The sequence below is a fragment of the Gorilla gorilla genome, chromosome 6 (genome assembly GCF_029281585.2).
Source record: "Gorilla gorilla gorilla isolate KB3781 chromosome 6, NHGRI_mGorGor1-v2.1_pri, whole genome shotgun sequence".
Taxonomy (NCBI): Eukaryota; Metazoa; Chordata; class Mammalia; order Primates; family Hominidae; genus Gorilla; species Gorilla gorilla.
The window spans coordinates 88,872,903-88,890,585 of NC_073230.2; the positions used below are offsets into that span (position 1 = coordinate 88,872,903).

General features: G+C 42.0%; 2 protein-coding genes across 3 annotated transcripts in view; both read left to right on the plus strand.

Moving 5' to 3' along the window:
• TRIM4 (tripartite motif containing 4) overlaps positions 1–4,193 on the plus strand; it is a 28,775-nt gene extending 24,582 nt beyond the window's left edge. For both annotated transcript variants that reach the window (XM_004045864.5, XM_055393127.2), the window contains one exon: positions 2,277–4,193. In XM_004045864.5, the coding sequence (XP_004045912.3) occupies positions 2,277–2,860 (584 nt within the window). In that variant the 3' untranslated portion in view covers positions 2,861–4,193. The remainder of the gene's footprint in view (positions 1–2,276) is intronic.
• An 11,944-nt stretch (positions 4,194–16,137) lies between these two features.
• On the plus strand, positions 16,138–17,585 carry OR2AE1 (olfactory receptor family 2 subfamily AE member 1). The gene has a single exon (XM_055393128.2). It carries the CDS (start codon positions 16,149–16,151, stop codon positions 17,121–17,123), a length of 975 nt encoding a protein of 324 aa, XP_055249103.1. The 5' UTR covers positions 16,138–16,148; the 3' UTR covers positions 17,124–17,585.
• The last annotated feature ends 98 nt before the right edge of the window (positions 17,586–17,683 follow it).

Consider the following 17,683-nt stretch of genomic DNA (forward strand, 5'->3'; position numbering starts at 1 on the left):
AGCTGGTCCTTTGAGAATTTCAGTAAAATTGACACACCTTTAATCAAAATGATCAGAAAAAAAGAAAACACACATTACTAATGTCAGAAATGAGAAAGGTGACATTATTACAGATTCTACAGATATTAAAAGGATAATAGAATATTAAGAGCAACTTTTTGCCAATAAACTTGACAATATAGATGAAATGGATGAAGTCCTTAAAAGACACAAATTACAAAAGCTGACTCATGAAGATAGAGATAACTGGAATAATCTTATTTCTATGAAAGAAATTGCTGTTAGAAACCTTCCAAATGGCTTTCGTTTTGTTCTTTTCTTTCTTTTCTTTTTTTTTTTTTTTTTTGGGACGGAGTCTTGGTCTGTCGCCTAGGCTGGGGTGCAGTGGTGCAATCTCAGCTTACTGCAACCTCCACCTCCCAGGTTCAAGTGATTCTCCTGCCTCAGCCTCCCAAGTAGCTGGGACTGCAGGTGCGCGCCACCATTCCTGGCTAATTTTTGTATTTTTTTTTTAGTAGAGATGGGGTTTCACCATGTTGGTCAGGCTGGTCTTGAACTCCTGACCTCGTAATCCACTGCCTTGGCCTCCCAAAGCATTGGGATTACAGGCGTGAGCCACCGCGCCTGGTCCCCAGATGATTTTCTTGGTGAAACATTTCACCAAACATTTAAGAAATAAATGCCAATTCTTCAAGAACTCTTATTGAAAATTGATGAAGAGGGAATATTTCCCAATTCTTTCTGTGAGGCCTGTATTACCATGATGCCAAAATCAGACAAAGACTTCACAAGAGAAAAGAATTATACATCAATGTCTCTCATGAACATAGATACCTAAATTCTCAGAAAACTTCAGCAAATTGATTCCAACAATATATTAAAAGGATAATATGTAATAATCACAACCAATTTATATATCCGTTGGTATACAAAAAGATAATGTATAATAATCACAATATATGAGATTTATCCCAGAAGAGCATAGTTGGTTTAATATTTGAAAATCGATGTAATTTATATCACTAAAGTAAAAAAAAAAAAAAAAAAGGAAAACCATGTGATTGTCTCAATGGAAGCAGGAAAAGCATTTGTCAAACTCTAGCATACATTCCTGATTTTTTTTAAAGAAAGTCCTCAAACTCAAGAGACATGGAGAGTTAGAGGGAAGGGAATTTGGAGTCAGGGAGGCCAGGGAGGACGTTATTAACACATTGAGTGACACTGGAGATTGGAGTAAAGGCAGTGGCAATGGGAGTGGAGGGGAGGAAAAGAACCTGAGTGACAGATTTCAGAGGTAGAATTGGTAGGACTTGGTGACTAACTAGCTATTGAAGGTTAGAGGAAAAACAGTCGAAAATAAAGATTTAAAAGCATGAGTGTTCAGGTGGAGGGGACTCTGACACCTTAGAGAACATAGAAGGCAAGATGTCTGCATATGAAGTGGATTAGTCCCGAGAGTAGAGAAGGGGGTGTAAGTAAGATAATTAGTTCAGTTTTGAATGATCTGTGGGGAGATTTGTGGAGATGCCCCATAAACAACTGGAACCCGTGAAAAGAGACCTCATTATTCTGTCCTATGTGACACCTGTGTGTATCTAGCCAAAGAACCAGCTAGTTGGCAGCCTTGGTTCTAGTTTTGATTCAACATGTGAGAATTTGTTAATATCTCTCCAAATTTTAGGCTGATTGTGAAAACTTGGGGCATGAAATAATTAGATCCCGAGTTTCTAGAGGTTAGTCTTTTTTTTTTTTTTTAAAGATAGAATCTTGCTCTGTCGCCCAGGCTGGAGTGCAGTGGCACGATCTCGGGTCACTACAACCTCCGCCTTCTGGGTTTAAGTGATTCTTCTGCCTCAGCCTCCCCAGTAACTGGGATTACAGGTGCCCACCATCATGCCGGGCCAGTTTTTTTGTTTGTTTGTTTTTTGGTATTTTCAGTAGAGATGGGGTTTCGCCATGTTGGCCAGGCTGTTCTCACTCTCGTGACCTCCAGTGATCTCCCCGCCTCAGCCTCCCAAAGTGCTGGGATTACAGGCATGAGTCACTGCGCCCAGTCTAGGGCTTAGTCTTTTAGAGCAGAAGGGAAATGAGGACTTCAGGTTGCTAAAGGCCATGCTGTGGCCTGCTAGGCCTGGCTGAGGATCAGTTGGGCAGCAGTGGAGTCATGAGTGTTTGTTAGGAGGAGAAAGATGAAACTGATGCTGGAAAAGATGGGCATTTCTGGGGAAGGGTTGATGATAAGCTGCTGCACTACTTAGCTCTCATTTTCTCCACAGTGGCTGTAAACCTAGCTGAAGACACAGCTCATCCCAAACTCGTCTTCTCCCAGGAAGGGAGATACGTGAAAAATACAGCATCAGCCAGTTCTTGGCCAGTGTTTTCTTCAGCATGGAACTACTTTGCTGGATGGAGGAATCCTCAGAAGACTGCTTTTGTAGAGAGATTTCAGCACTTACCCTGTGTTCTGGGAAAAAACGTTTTCACCTCAGGGAAACATTACTGGGAAGTTGAGAGTAGAGATAGTCTGGAGGTTGCCGTTGGGGTGTGTCGGGAGGACGTCATGGGAATTACTGATCGTTCAAAAATGTCCCCAGATGTGGGCATCTGGGCGATTTATTGGAGTGCTGCTGGCTATTGGCCCTTGATAGGCTTCCCTGGAACTCCCACCCAGCAAGAGCCAGCTCTCCACCGAGTGGGGGTTTACCTGGATCGTGAGACTGGGAATGTCTCCTTCTACAGCGCTGTGGACGGAGTGCACCTGCACACCTTTTCTTGTTCTTCTGTCTCACGCCTCCGGCCATTTTTTTGGTTGAGTCCATTAGCATCTTTAGTCATTCCACCAGTGACTGATAGGAAATGAGGCTTTTCTTCCCCTGACCAAAACTCCTTCCCTGTAGTCCAGCTGAGGGACACACATCCCTGGGCCCTCTTCTGCCCTTCATGTCTCTATCCTGGATGGTCCATCTTCTGGGTCTCCCTAACTGTACCATTTGGTATCTGCCCTTTGTGTGCTTCACAAGAGGCAGTCCCATGGGAGGTGGGTCTGGCCAATGGAGATGGGACAGGAAATTTTCCAAGATGCTTTTGGGAAATCTTTTTGTAGCTTTTAAAGAGATCTGCGGGGAAGACATATGGATGTTAGCAGCCATATTGGAACTGAGAACACAGGAATGGTGGAAAGGTAGAAGAAACAGAGTTTTTGTTGCCGTTGTGAAATTGTTGAAATTTCCTTCATGCCAAGCTTCTTGTTATATGAGATAATTATGCCCTTATTGTATAAGACAATTTTAGTTGTATTTGGTTACTTGCAGCCTGAAGTACCGTAACTGCACTAAAGGGACGTAGTGTGAACATCCCACAGTATAGGCTTATGTCACTTTTGTGAAATTTGACAAAGGCATAGAATCTTTTTCTATCCAGTCAGGCATTGCCTATTCCTTCCAGTAACTACTGATTCCCCCACTTTTCTGTCTTAGAAAATTGTGGGACTCCCCCCTCACTCTGCCTATGTTGCATTGTCTATTCCTTCCAGTAACTACTGATTCCCCCACTTTTCTGTCTTAGAAAATTGTGGGAATCCCCCCTCACTCTGCCTATGTTGCACTCTCTCTCTTCCCAACCATGACTCTGCCCTCAGCTATTAACTGTGCTGTGTATTTATCAAGTTGCTATGTTGTATGTACAGTGTTATTCATGTCATCATGAGAATGTTGGAACGCTTGTTAAATACCTTTTGCTAGCCTCTTCATATGCTGTTGCATATGACTGTCATCACAGCTCAGTGAGATGGAAAGTCAAATCCTATTTGTACAAATGAGAAAACCGAACTCTTTAGAGTAACTAGCTCAGTATTGGCTAGCTGGTAAATGGCAGTGTTGGGATTAAAATCCAGATTTGTCTGAGATGAAAGCCCATGTTCTTATCTACTCTCCCTTTATTCAGAAGCATTTATTGGATGTTGATCTTTGTTTCAGGTTTTGATTTTGTTACTTTTTTATACTGTGTATATTTTCCTCAGTCTACCCTTCTGCTCTAGATTGTCTGGACTCAGGAGATTGTGGCAGTTACTGGATAGTTATTTTTGAGATAATGATTGCTTTTCTCTGTTTATATAAGTCATGTGTACTTATTGTAGAAAGTTTGTAAGATGCAAAAAGTATAAAAATTAAAGTTACGCACTACTAACATTTTAATATATTTTCTCCCAGATTTTCAGTAAAGACTTTCAGGCAGTGATTTAACGAGGATTTTATTTTAACTTATATTTTAGTTTAAGGGGAACACGTGCAGGTTTGTTCTATAGATCAATTACATGTCACAGGGGTTTGGTGTACATATTATTTCATTACCCAGGTAATAAGCATAGTACCCAATAGGTACTTTTTTGATACCCCACCCTCCTCCACCCTCTACCCTCAAGTAGTCCCTGGTGTCTGTTGTTCCCTTTTTTGTGTCCATGGGTACTCAATGTTTAGCTCCCCCTTATACGTGAGAACATGTGATGTTTGGTTTTCTGTTCATGTGTTGGTTTGCTTAGGGTAATGGCCTCCAGCTCCATCCATGTTGCTGCAAAGACATGATCTCATTCTTTTTTTAATGGCTGCATAGTATTCCATGGTGTATATGTACTACATTTTCTTTATCCAGTCTACTGTTGATGGGCATTTAGGTTGATTCCATGTCTTTGCTATTGTGAATAGTGCTGCAATGAATATATACATGCATATGTCTCTATGGTTGAATGATGTCTTTGGGTATTGGGCATATACCGAATAATGGGATTGCTGGGTTGAATGGTGGTAGTGAGGATTCTTACACAACTTACAGCATCTTCCCTAACTCCTCCTCCCCTCCTCCCCTTCTTATGCATCAGCCATCTTGGCTTGTCTTCCTATTCAGCCTGAGCAGCCCCCTCATTCAACAGTTTCTACTGAGTTCTCAACTTCCCAGGATATTTGCTGTTATAGGTTGAATTATGTTCCCCAAAAACATATGTTGAAGAGCTACCTGTGAATATGATCTTATTTGGAAATAGGATATTTGCAGATGTAAACAAGATAAGGTCATTTGGGTGGGCTCTAACCCAATATGACTGGTGTCCTTATAAAAAGAAGGAAACTTATGCATATGTTCACACACTCATGCCCACACACACACAGAAAAATGCCAGATGGAAACAACGTGAAAGAGGCTCTGGAAGATGGAGGCAGAGATTGGATTGGAGTTATGCTGTCACAAGCCAAGGAACCTGGGGCTACCAGAAGCTGGGGGAGGCCAGGAAGAATCTTCCCCTAGAAGCTTTGAAAGGAGCATGGCCCCATCAACACTTTGGTTTCTGATTTCTAACTGCCAAAACTGAGGTTAGACAGTAAATTTCCATTGTTTTAAGCCACCCAGTTTGTTATGGCCACCTTAGGAAATGATGACTACACTTGCCCTTCAGGACGTCCTTCACTGCCTGTCTTACTAATAGCTAATCCTTTGGAAACTCATCAGTACCTTCCCTCCTCTCTTCCTTCTGGCTATTGAAAGGTTGATTCTGCTATAAATCCTTGCTCTCTGCCTTCAAGTGGGCCCTTTGAGCTGCATGGTAAACTTTTTTTTATCACTTGACTTGTTTTAACGTCTTTGGTGGCAATGATTCCAAACTATTCCTTTTAAGCCTTCATGAGTCCCCCTTCATACGATTGCAAAGAACTTGCATCTTCAACAGAGAAAAAATTCTTTTCCCCTACCCTTCTTATTCTTCACAGTTCTTTGTCTCTGTGCTTGAGTGTTGATATTGACCTCTCTGGTCTCATCAGGTATGGGATGGGACCTAGGTGTTCATTTTTATTTAAAAACCCAACCAGAAAAAAACATCCACCCATAAACTCTTTCCCGTGCTTCTTGATATACAAACAGGATTGAAAATAAACTGTCAGTTGTAAACTAAAAATCCTAAGCCTCCCGTCTGACTGAATGAACCCCCTCTTGGCTAACGGGACTCTGGAGAAACCTGAAAAACAAATTTCTGGCCATGATGGGCTGAGAAGTTAGACGTGTCTCAGGTGCACCTCCTCCCTTTTGGAGTTTAGACACAACAGCTGCCCAACATTAATATTAAAATAGAGACAACAGGATTAACAAAATGGGCTCTGTGACAATAAGATACCAAATTATACATAAGACCTAAGGCCGTGACAGACCTTAAGTCACACACCCTTACAGGTCAGTCTGATGCAGTGAATTAGCTAACAGACTTCCTGTCCTTCAGGGATGTCCTAGAAAGGGGCTGTAGTGCTGCAGTTGTCCACTTTCCGGTGGTATCTGCATATCATGCAGACCTGTCTGCAAGCTGAGGAGCAAGGAAGCCAGTCAGAGTCCCAAAGCTGAAGAACTTGGAGTCTGATGTTTGAGGGCAGGAAGCATTCAGCACAGGAGAAGGATGTAGGCTGGGAGGCTAAGCCAGTTTAGCCTTTTCACATTTTTCTGCCTGCTTTATATCTTGGCTGTGCTGGCAGCTGATTAGATGGTGCCCACCTAGATTAAGGGTGGGTCTGCCTTTCCCAGCCCACTGACTCAAATGTTAATCTCCTTCGGCAACTCCCTCACAGACACACCCAGGATCAATACTTTGCATCCTTCAATCAAGTTGACACTCATTATTAACCATCACAATACCCATATATATACACACTTCTAGAATTATTTCTTTGTCTACCCATCTATATTTATATTCAGCTAAGCATGAATTAATACTAATGTCTCCAACTGTAATCCAGCTCCATGAGATTCATTCTAGCCTTCCCTCCTTTCTTATCATCTGTAATTTTCTTCTCTGATAGAAACCTGGCTCTCATCATCCACCATCTGTTTATTTATAACCCCATCATACACGCAAAGCAGATTCAGAATTGTTAACCTGTATCCCAGTGAGAAATTTATCAACTGGAGTACAGTGTTTGTGCACAATTCCTTTTATTTTTCACCTTATGTTTTTCCATCAAAACAGCATTTTCCAAAGTTATTCAGCTCCTTCCCCTACCACTCCATTCTTCAGTGAGATTGTGTAATAGATTTGTAATATAGTTAGAGTCATCCTCACAGTCTGCATTTCATCCTGGAATTCCTTGAACATCCTGTTTAATTTTTTAAATTTTGTGTATATCAAAGTTCACTCCTTGTTGATGTATGGTTCTGTGGGTTTTGGCAAATGCATGAGTTATGTATTTATCACTCCAGTACCAAATAGAATAGTTTCATCATCCTATCATTACCCTGTGTATCCCCTTTGTAGTCATCCACCTGCCCTCCCAACCCCCAGGTGGGAGGGCAGGTGGATGACTCCCAATGTATTCTGCATATATTGATATAATCATATGGTTTTTGTTTTTGGTTCTGTTTATGTGATGAATTACACTTACTGATTTGCATATGTTGAACTAACCTTGCATCCCAGGGGTAAAGCCTACTTGATAGTGGTGGATTACCTTTTTGATGTGCTGCTGGATTAGATTTGCTAGCATTTTGTTTGTTTGTTTTTTGAGATGGAGTTTCGCTCTTGTTGCCCAGGCTGGAGTGCAATGGCATGATCTCGGCTCATTGCAACCTCCGCCTCTCGGATTCAAGCGATTCTCCTGTCTCAGGCTCCCGAGTAGGTGGGATAACAGGCACGTGCCACCATGCCTGGCTAATTTTTGTATTTTTAGTAGAGACAGGGTTTCATCATATTGGTCAGGCTGGTCTAAAACTCCTGACCTCACGTGATCCGCCCTCCTCGGCCGCCCAAAGTACTGGGATTACAGGTGTGAGCCACCACGCCCAGCCAAGTATTTTGTTAAGAATTTTTCCATCTATGTTTTTTTAAGGATATTGACCTGAAGTTTTCTTTTTTTGTCGTGTCTCTGCCATGTTTTTGTATCAGGATGATCCTGACCTCATAGAATGAGGTAGGGAGGAGTCCCTCTTCAGTTTTTTGGATAGTTTCAGCAGGAATGATACCAGCTCTTCTTTATACATCTGGTAGAATTCAGCTGTGAATCCTTCTGATCCTGGGCTTTATCTGGTTGATAGGCTTTTTCTTACCAATTCAATTTTGTAACTTGTTATTGGTATGTTCAGAATTTTAATTTCTTCCTGGTTCAATCGTGGGAGATTGTATGTTTCCAGGAATTTAGCCACTTTTAGTAGGTTTTCTAGCTTGTGTGCATGGAGGTGTTTGTTATACTCTCTGAGGTTTTTGTTTTTTTAAATATTTCTATTGGGTCAGTAGTAATGTCCCCTTGTCATTTCTGATTGTGTTTAATTGGATCTTCTCTCTTTTTCTTTATTAGTGTATCTAGCCATCTATCAATCTTACTTATTCTTTCAAATATCGACTTCTGGTTTCATTGATATTTTGTATGGTTTTTTTGCACCTGAATTTCATATAGTTCAGCTCTGATTTTGGTTATTTCTTGTCTCTTACTGACTTTGGATTTGGTTTGCTCTTGTTTTTCTAGTTCCTCAAGGTGTGATATTAGGTTGTTAATTTGAGATTCTAGCTTTCTGATGTGGGCAGTTAGTGCTATAAGCTTTCCACTTAATACTGCTTTGGCCATGTCCCAGAGATTTTGGTGTATTATATCTTTTGTTCTCACTAGTTTCAAAGAATTTCTTGATTTCTGCCTTCATTTCATTGTTTACCTAGAAGTCATTCAGTAGCAAGTTGTTTAATTTCCATGTTATTGTTTAGTTTTGATTGCTATTCTTATTATTGTTTTCTATTTTTATTGTTTTGTGGTCTGAGAGTGTGGTTGGTATGATTTTGGTTTTTTTGAATTTGTGGAGAATTGTTTTATGGCTGATTGGTTGATTTCAGAGTATGTGCCATTGCAGATGATAAGAATGTGTATTATGTTGTTTTTGGAATGGAGAAAACACAAATAAATGGAAAGACATTCCATGTTAATGAATTGGAAGAACAATATTGTTAAAATGTTCATATTACCAAAGCAACCTACAGATTCAGTGCACTCTCTATCAAAATCCTGATGGTATTTATTACAGAAATAGAAAAAAATCCTAGAATTCACATGGAACCACAAAAGGCCTCAAATAGCCAAAGCAATTTTGAGCAAGAAAAACACAGCTGGGGCCATTACAAGTCCTGATTTAAGACTATATTCCATAGCTACAATAATCAAAACAGCATGATACTGATATAGAAGTTAAAAAGGAATTATTTAGGCAGTTAGTAAGGGTAAAAGAATTCTCAGTGGAATTTCCTTTTAATAAAAAGCAGCCCCCACATCATTTCTTTTCTAACAAAAAGCAGCCTGAAAAATCAAGCTGCAAGCATTGATACACAAGCTGGAAGCTTGCATAGGTGAATACTGGCAGCCGTGCCAGTACAAAAGAGATACCTGGAAGCCAGGTACATCCAACATGGAGGTTTTCTCTTCCCTTCTCTTTGTTGCCACATGTGCAAATGTCATGGTGCTGGCCAGGTGGAGACCCCACCTGTATAATAAAAGATTAGGATGGGATGGCCAGCCTAATTACGGGCTATGTAAATAGCACACCTGGTCCAACCAATCCCATGGGCCCTATGAAAATCAGACACTGCCTTTCTAAGCCCCTCTATAAAGTCAACTGCATCTCACCCCAAACCTGGAAACCCACTTTGGTTCCCTTCCTCTGCATGAGGAAGCTCTGTCTTCTTTCTTTCACTTTAATTAAAGTTCTGCTCTTAAACCCACTCCTTGTATGTGTCCTCATATTTGATATCCTTAGCACAAGACAACGAACCTTGGGTATTTCCCCAGACAAATGATGTCGCTTCAGTATTGGCATAAAAACAGACAGATAGACAAACAGAACAGAATAGGCAGTGCAGAAATAAACCCATGCATATACAGTCAGCTTATCGTCAACAAGTGTGCCAAGAATGCACAATAAAGACAGGATAGTCTCTTTTCCATCCTGGCCAACGTGGTGAAACCCCATCTCTACTAAAAATACAAAAATTATCTGGGCATGTCGGCATGTGCCTGTAATCCCAGCTACTTGGAAGGCTGAGGCAGGAGAATTGCTTGAACCTGGGAGGCAGAGGTTGCAGTGAGCCGAGATCACGCCATTGCACTCCAGCCTGGTGAAACAGTGAGACTCCGTCTCAAAAAAAAAAAAAAAAAAAAAAAAAAGAAAGGATAGTCTCTTTAATAACTGGTTTTGGGAAAACTGGATATCCGCATGCAAACAAAGAAATTAAACCCTTCTCTTACACCATACACAAACAATCAACATAAAATGAATTAAAGACCAAAATGTAAGACCTGAAACCATAAAACTCCTAGAGGAAAACATAAGGGAAAAGCTTCTTGACATTAGCCTTTATAATGATTTCTTGGGTATGACACCAAAAGAAGGCAACAAAAGCAAAAACGGGCAAGTGGGAAGACATCAAACTCAAAAGCTTCTGCACAGCAAAGAAACGATAAAAAATAAAAATAAAAAGCCCACCTATTGAATGAGAGAAATTATTTGCAATCTGTATTAGGTTATTCCTCCATTGCTATAAGAAGTACCCAAGGCTGGGTAATGTATAAAGAAAAGAGGTTTAATTGGCTCATGGTTCTGCAGGCTGTACAGGAAGCCTGGTGCTTGTGTCCGATGATCTTCTTGGGAGGCCTCAGGGAGCTTTTACTCACCGTAGAAGGCAAAGTGAGAGCAGGTAGGTCACATGGAGAAAGCAGGAGTGAGAGAGAGTTGGGGAGAGTGCTACACAATTTTAAACAACCAGCGAATATCAGTGAAGCAAAACATTTTAGGATTTGAGTTGAGATGGAGAAACAAAGAAGAGGTCAACATATCCCTATAATGGAAAGGAAGGGCAGGGTATGAGAATGATATCGGAGTGCATAAGAAGGAGAGGTAGGGTTATGCCATTTTTTTCTTTTCCCTCTGTGTCTGAAATCTTTTTCTTTCTTTCTTTCTTTTTTTTTTGGAGATGAAGTTTTACTCTGTCACCCAGGCTGGAGTGCTGTGGTGCGATCTCAGCTCACTGCAACCTCCACCTCTCGGGTTCAAGTGATTCTCCTGCCTCAGTCTCCCGAGTAGTTTGGACTACAGATGTGTGCCACCATGCCTGGCTAATTTTTGTATTTTTAGTACAGACAGGGTTCTGCCATGTTGGCCAGGCTGGTCTCAGACTTCTGACCTCAAGTAATCCACCTGCCTCCATCTCCCAAAGTGCTGGGATTAAAGGTGTGAGCCACCGCACTCGACCTGAAATCTCTTGACATGTTATATTCATGTAGTCTATGAAATTGGAGTATGATCAACAGCTAGGATGGGAACTGCCTGCCTCTATTCCTTGACTTCTTTCCTATGATATGGCACATGGAAACCCTCAAAAGGGTCCTGTGGGCAAAAGAGACTAGATATTACTCAGACTGTCTTCTCAAAAGGGTTGCGTGGAAAGGCGTTACAGAAATCTGGGTTCCCAAGTGAAAAACAATCAAGGGACTCTAAGAATTTTTTATCTCCACAGTTAATTGGCCCCTGAGGAGAATATTCTCCTGTTATCTTCAGGCTCACTCCGCAAAATATCTCATTCTCCTGATCACTTGGAACAAACTCCAAGTAAAGCCCTTTGGGGATGCTTATCTCAGTGCATACAGCACAGTCTAATTGACATCTTGAGTAATGGTCTCCAGAAGCCATGCAAGATGTGTCCTCTGGGATGGAATCCCTGACGCCATTCTATTTAGTGTCCACAGTTTGCTTCAGCTGACATAGGTCCTCTGGGTTAGGGGGATGTTTTATTTCTCCCAGATGATGTCTGTTTTTTCTTATGATTGGCTCACATCAGACCAAGAATGTTCTTACTCTAATCCCCATGATTACTATTGAGAAGACATTTATGCAGTCAGAAAAGTGCTTCCTGACTGCATCAGCCAAATTCATATTTTATTAAGTAGGGAAGGAGGTGTAAAGCTAAGAAGAGAGTGCCTTGAGAGATCCAAAACAATGGAAAACCATAACAGATTTTCTTTTGACTCTGGGCACATTCACGATTAAACTGGTATTCAGTTTACCTTCTTAATAAAGTAATATTAATGGAAATTCCTATTGCCCAAGCTCTGATATTGGAATGGAGGGTTGTCTGAAATATACGTATAGAGCCAGAGGAAGCATATGTGTGATTCAAAGGTCCAACTAGTAGAGGCTAAAGTTCAGTTACTTAATCTGTCCTGATGTGTGTTGATGGAGCTCACAATATGAACACACATATGTCCCATTGGTCCTGGTGATGTTCTGCCATTAGGGTAATTAGTGCAAACAACAATGCCTGCATTGGGGCAATTTCTTCTATGCCGTTCCACAGTAAATGTAACGTAAATGGAAATTTCCAGGCTTAGGGAAGGAAGTCTGGTGAGCACCTCAGAAAAGGCTTGTTTTGATCACCAGTAGCCAACAGGTGGGTCAGTGTGGACCTCTCTTGCCCTCTGCATTTCATTTCTATGCTTTGTCTTCCTACAAGTCTCTGCAGGGAAATAACAGGTAAGATAATATTGGGCTTGAGGTATTTAGGAAACCTTTATTATAAATTAGGGCATTGTCAGCTTATCCCTTAAGTCAGAGGATGACATTTGGCCAATCCATAAGGAAAGCTTCCTCGGAAGGCAGAGAAAAAAGAAGTCACTTGAAGGCTACAAATCAGAATGGGAAATTATTAGCAAAGTTGCTGAAGGGAGGAAGAGAGACACAGGTCAGATGGTGAAAAACTTACACCATGGAGATTTGTAGAGAAAGATGGACACTAATGTGGAAAGTGATAGAGAAGTATATGGATACTTAAATAAAAGGGAAGTGTGTGGAGATCTCTAATGGGTTGGAGTGATCAGGAGGAGCATGGGAGAAGTTGAGCTTCTAGTCCACCAGAAGCTGAGTGTGAAATAACAGTGTGAAGTGACAGCCAGAAAGATGAGACTGTAGGCTGCATTAGGAGAGAGACAGTAATAGATGTGACTTTTTTTTTTTTTTTTTTGAGATAGAATTTTGCTCTTGTTGCTCAAGGTGGAGTGCAATGGTGTGATCTCGGCTCACTGCATCATCTGCCTCCCGGGTTCAAGCGATTCTCCTGCCTCAGCCTCTGGAGTAGCTGGGATTACAGGCATGCGCCACCACGCCCGGCTAATTTTGTATTTTTAGTAGAGACGGGGTTTCTACATGTTGGTCAGGCTGGTCTCGAACTCCTGACCTCAGGTGATCCACTTGTCGTGGCCTCCCAAAGTGCCAGGATTACAGACATGAGCGACCGCGCCCGGCCAGATGTGACCTCTTTCTTACTGATCAAATGCTTGGGAGAATGCATTCAGTTCTGAGTTCTTTGCTTTAAGAAGTAAATAGATAGTCGTCACCGCATGAAGGTCTAGAAAGACATTTAGGAGAAAAAACACAAAAAAGAATAGGGTGGATATTTGAGGAATCAATTAAGATTACTTTTTTTTTTTTTGAGACGGAGTCTTGCCCTGTCGCCCAGGCTAGAGTGCAGTGAAACAATCTTGGCTCACTGCAACCTCCACCTCCCGGGTTCAAGAGATTCTAATGCCTCAGCCCCTCGAGTAGCTGCAATTACAGGTATGTGCCACCAAGCCTGGCTAATTTTTGTATTTTTAGTAGAGACAGGGTTTCACTATGTTGGCCAGGCTGGTCTCAAACTCCTGACCTCAGGTGATCTGCCTGCCTTGGCCTCCCAAAGTGCTGGGATTACAGACCTGAGCCACTGTGCCCTGCCTGAAATTAACAATTATTAATACATCTTATGTTAGATACGGGGATGACAGAGGAGAAGAAAACAAATATTCAGTACACATACACACACACACACAGAATAAATGCCCATAACTATTACAGTTTTTGTTTCTGTAGCTGCTCACATGGTTTTTGGCTGGTATTTATAACGACTTGCTTTCACTACCCATTCCAATTCTCTTTGTCTACAGTTATTCATGACTCTTTGCCTGGTGGGGTAACCCAAACCTTTATTCCTGAAGCATCTGGGCCACTAGCAGTCTTGTCTGAAGTGGGTTGTAGTTTTCTATTGGCTTACATCATGAGACATGAGAGTACACCCTAGAAAATCTGACTGCAGACATAATTCTCCATATCCTCACTGTATAGTAGTGACTGAATTTCCCGTTGCTAGTCAGAATCAGTCTCACTAGCCAATAGAGTAACCTTATTTGCCTATTGATTCAGTTCTGTGAGGAGCCCCAAGTGGCATGGTGGCAGTCTTAACTATCAGAAAATGGGATTATTGTTGTGACACCTGGTGGAAGAATTTCTCCCTTTGGAACTAAGACCTCTAAAACAGCAAAAGCTAAAAGTGAAGGGATAGAAAGCTAAAATTGTGCTGGTGGGTCACAGTTATGGGGGCTATAGTGAGAGGATTCATTCTCTCTTCTACCTGGTGATTTCTGGTTCCATGAATCTTGCTATGGGAGGAAGAGCAGCATAAATTGGATGCAGATTTAGAGTATATTTCACATCCTGGAGGACACTGCCCCAGCACCAAAACGTGTTGCCAACCAGATTGTCTTCAAAAGGCCTTCCCTTGGATTCTCTTTTAGTTTTTCTGACTTCTGGGTCAGGTGTGTGCATTCGTTTTTTTTTTTTTTTTTTTTTTTTTTTTGAGACGGAGTCTTGCTCTGTTGCCCAGGCTGGAGTGCAGTGATGCGATCTCCACTCACTGCAAGCTCCGCTTCCTGGGTTCACACCATTCTCTTGCCTCAGCCTCCCGAGTAGCTGGGACTACAGGCGCCCGCCACCATGCCCGGCAAATTTTTTGTATTTTTAGTAGAGACGGGGTTTCACCGTGTTAGCCAGGATGGTCTCCATCTCATGACCTCGTGATCCACCTGCCTCGGCCTCCCAAAGTGCTGGGATTACAGGCGTGAGCCGCCGCGCCCGGCCAGGTGTGTGCATTTTTAATCTGGCCATTAAGAAGCGCCCCAGCGGCCGGGTGCGGTGGCTCACGCCTGTAATCCCAGCACTTTGGGAGGCCGAGGCGGGGGGATCACGAGGTCAGGAGATGGAGACCATCCTGTCGAACACGGTGAAATCCCCGTCTCTACTAAAAATACAAAAAATTAGCCGGGTGTGGTGGCAGGCGCCTGTAGTCCCAGCTACTAGGGAGGCTGAGGCAAGAGAATGGCATGAACCCGGGAGGCAGAGCTTGCAGTGAGCCGAGATCGGGCCACAGCATTCCAGCCTGGGAGACAGAGCAAGACTCCAACTCAAAAAAAAAAAAAAAAAAAAAAAAAAAAGAGGCGCCCCAGCTTCTGCAGGATATCCACACCCCCAATTTCAGAGGCAACAAGAACTGACGTGGGTTTCAGTCTGCCTTTGTGGGATTGCAGCTTATGCTTGTGGGTTCCAGCATGACTTTGATCTGCCACTCTTTATATCCACTTTTTTTTTTTTCCTGACTACTTGCCCTCTGGAATTAAAGTTCCAGCATCAGACACAAAGGTAACAGCCATGCATAGATTGCCTAACCAGCTTCCACAATTGTATAAGAGAAATCTCTTAGTGTTATAGCTTTTCTAGTAAAATCCTCACTGATAAAATAAGCAACGCTCCCAAGCTTTGCTCCAAACTGTCTCTGTGTGTGTGTCTGTATAGAGAGAGAGAGCTTAAAAATCTGCCTTCACAAACATGATCACTCTGAAATCTCAGAATATCTAGATTCCATTAAGTATCAAACTTCAAGTTTCTTCTCATTAAGAAAGACATATGTGTGTGTGTGTGTGTGTATACATATGTGTGTTTTGGAAGCCTAGGAAGTAAATGGGGAATAAATATATACACACATACATACACACATACACACACACATATATATCTTTCTTAACGAGAAGAGACTTGAAGTTTGATAATAGAGTCCAGATATTCTGAAATTTCAGAGTGATTATGTTTGTGAAGGCAGATTTCTAAGCTCTCTTTTAAAAAAAGGTTATTTGAATAATTAGAGAGGTTGAATAATTAGAAACGGAAATTTTTTTTCACAGGTTCTGTCCTCCATCAAAAGGTGCTTTTCCTTGGGTATGCTGGACCCCAGTATTTCCAGTCACACCCTTTATCTCCACTCTCTGTTTCCTCAGGGATTGAGAAAGGGGACAATGTGGCAGAAGAATCAGACCTCTCTGGCAGACTTCATCCTTGAGGGGCTCTTCGATGACTCCCTTACCCACCTTTTCCTTTTCTCCTTGACCATGGTGGTCTTCCTTATTGCGGTGAGTGGCAACGCCCTCACCATTCTCCTCATCTGCATTGATCCCCAGCTTCATACACCAACGTATTTCCTGCTCAGCCAGCTCTCCCTCATGGATCTGATGCATGTCTCCACAACCATCCTGAAGATGGCTACCAACTACCTATCTGGCAAGAAATCTATCTCCTTAGTGGGCTGTGCAACCCAGCACTTCCTCTATTTGTGTCTAGGTGGTGCTGAATGTTTTCTCTTAGCTGTCATGTCCTATGACCGCTATGTTGCCATCTGTCATCCACTGCGCTATGCTGTGCTCATGAACAAGAAGGTGGGACTGATGATGGCTGTCATGTCATGGTTGGGGGCATCCGTGAACTCCCTAATTCACACGGCGATCTTGATGCACTTCCCTTTCTGTGGGCCTCAGAAAGTCTACCACTTCTACTGTGAGTTCCCAGCTGTTGTGAAGTTGGTATGTGGCGACATCACTGTGTATGAGACCACAGTGTACATCAGCAGCATTCTCCTCCTTCTCCTCCCCATCTTCCTGATTTCTACATCCTATGTCTTCATCCTTCAAAGTGTCATTCAGATGCACTCATCTGGGAGCAAGAGAAATGCCTTTGCCACTTGTGGCTCCCACCTCACGGTGGTTTCTCTTTGGTTTGGTGCCTGCATCTTCTCCTACATGAGAACCAGGTCCCAGCGCACTCTATTGCAGAACAAAGTTGGTTCTGTGTTCTACAGCATCATTACGCCCACATTGAATCCTCTGATTTATACTCTCCGGAATAAAGATGTAGCTAAGGCTCTGAGAAGAGTGCTGAGGAGAGATGTTATCACCCAGTGCATTCAACGACTGCAATTGTGGTTGCCCCGAGTGTAGAGTGGAATACGATAAGCTCCTTAAATTAATTCATGTAAACCTCTAAAGTTTTTCAGGGAGCTAGCTCCCTTATGCTGTTTTACTACTGGAAGAAAAACACATTTAACACACAATTCCAATATTCCAGCTTGGTGTCAGTTATCCAAGCACTGTGGAGAACATTTGAGTAGATCTTTAGAGAATTAGGGAAAACTTTTTAAAAAGTCCCTTTGAAAGAAGACATATAAACGTCACTGACAACCTGAAAAAAAGAAGGCAAGATAAAGATATAAGGGCCCTTATCTATTATTATTTTTATTAACAAAAATATATAAAACATGCCACCAGAGAGTATTTATGGAGTTTAAAATTGGAGTGTGTTGCTTACTTTTGGAAGCATGGGAAGTAAATGGTGAATGATGGCTGTTTGAAAGGGAGGATGCATGATATAAAAGTTGTATTCTTTTTTTTTTTTTTTGCGATGGAGTCTCTCTCTGTCACCTAGGCTGGAGTGCAGTGGCACGATCTCGGCTCACTGCAACCTCCGCCTCCCAGGTTTAAGTGATTCTCCTGCCTCAGCC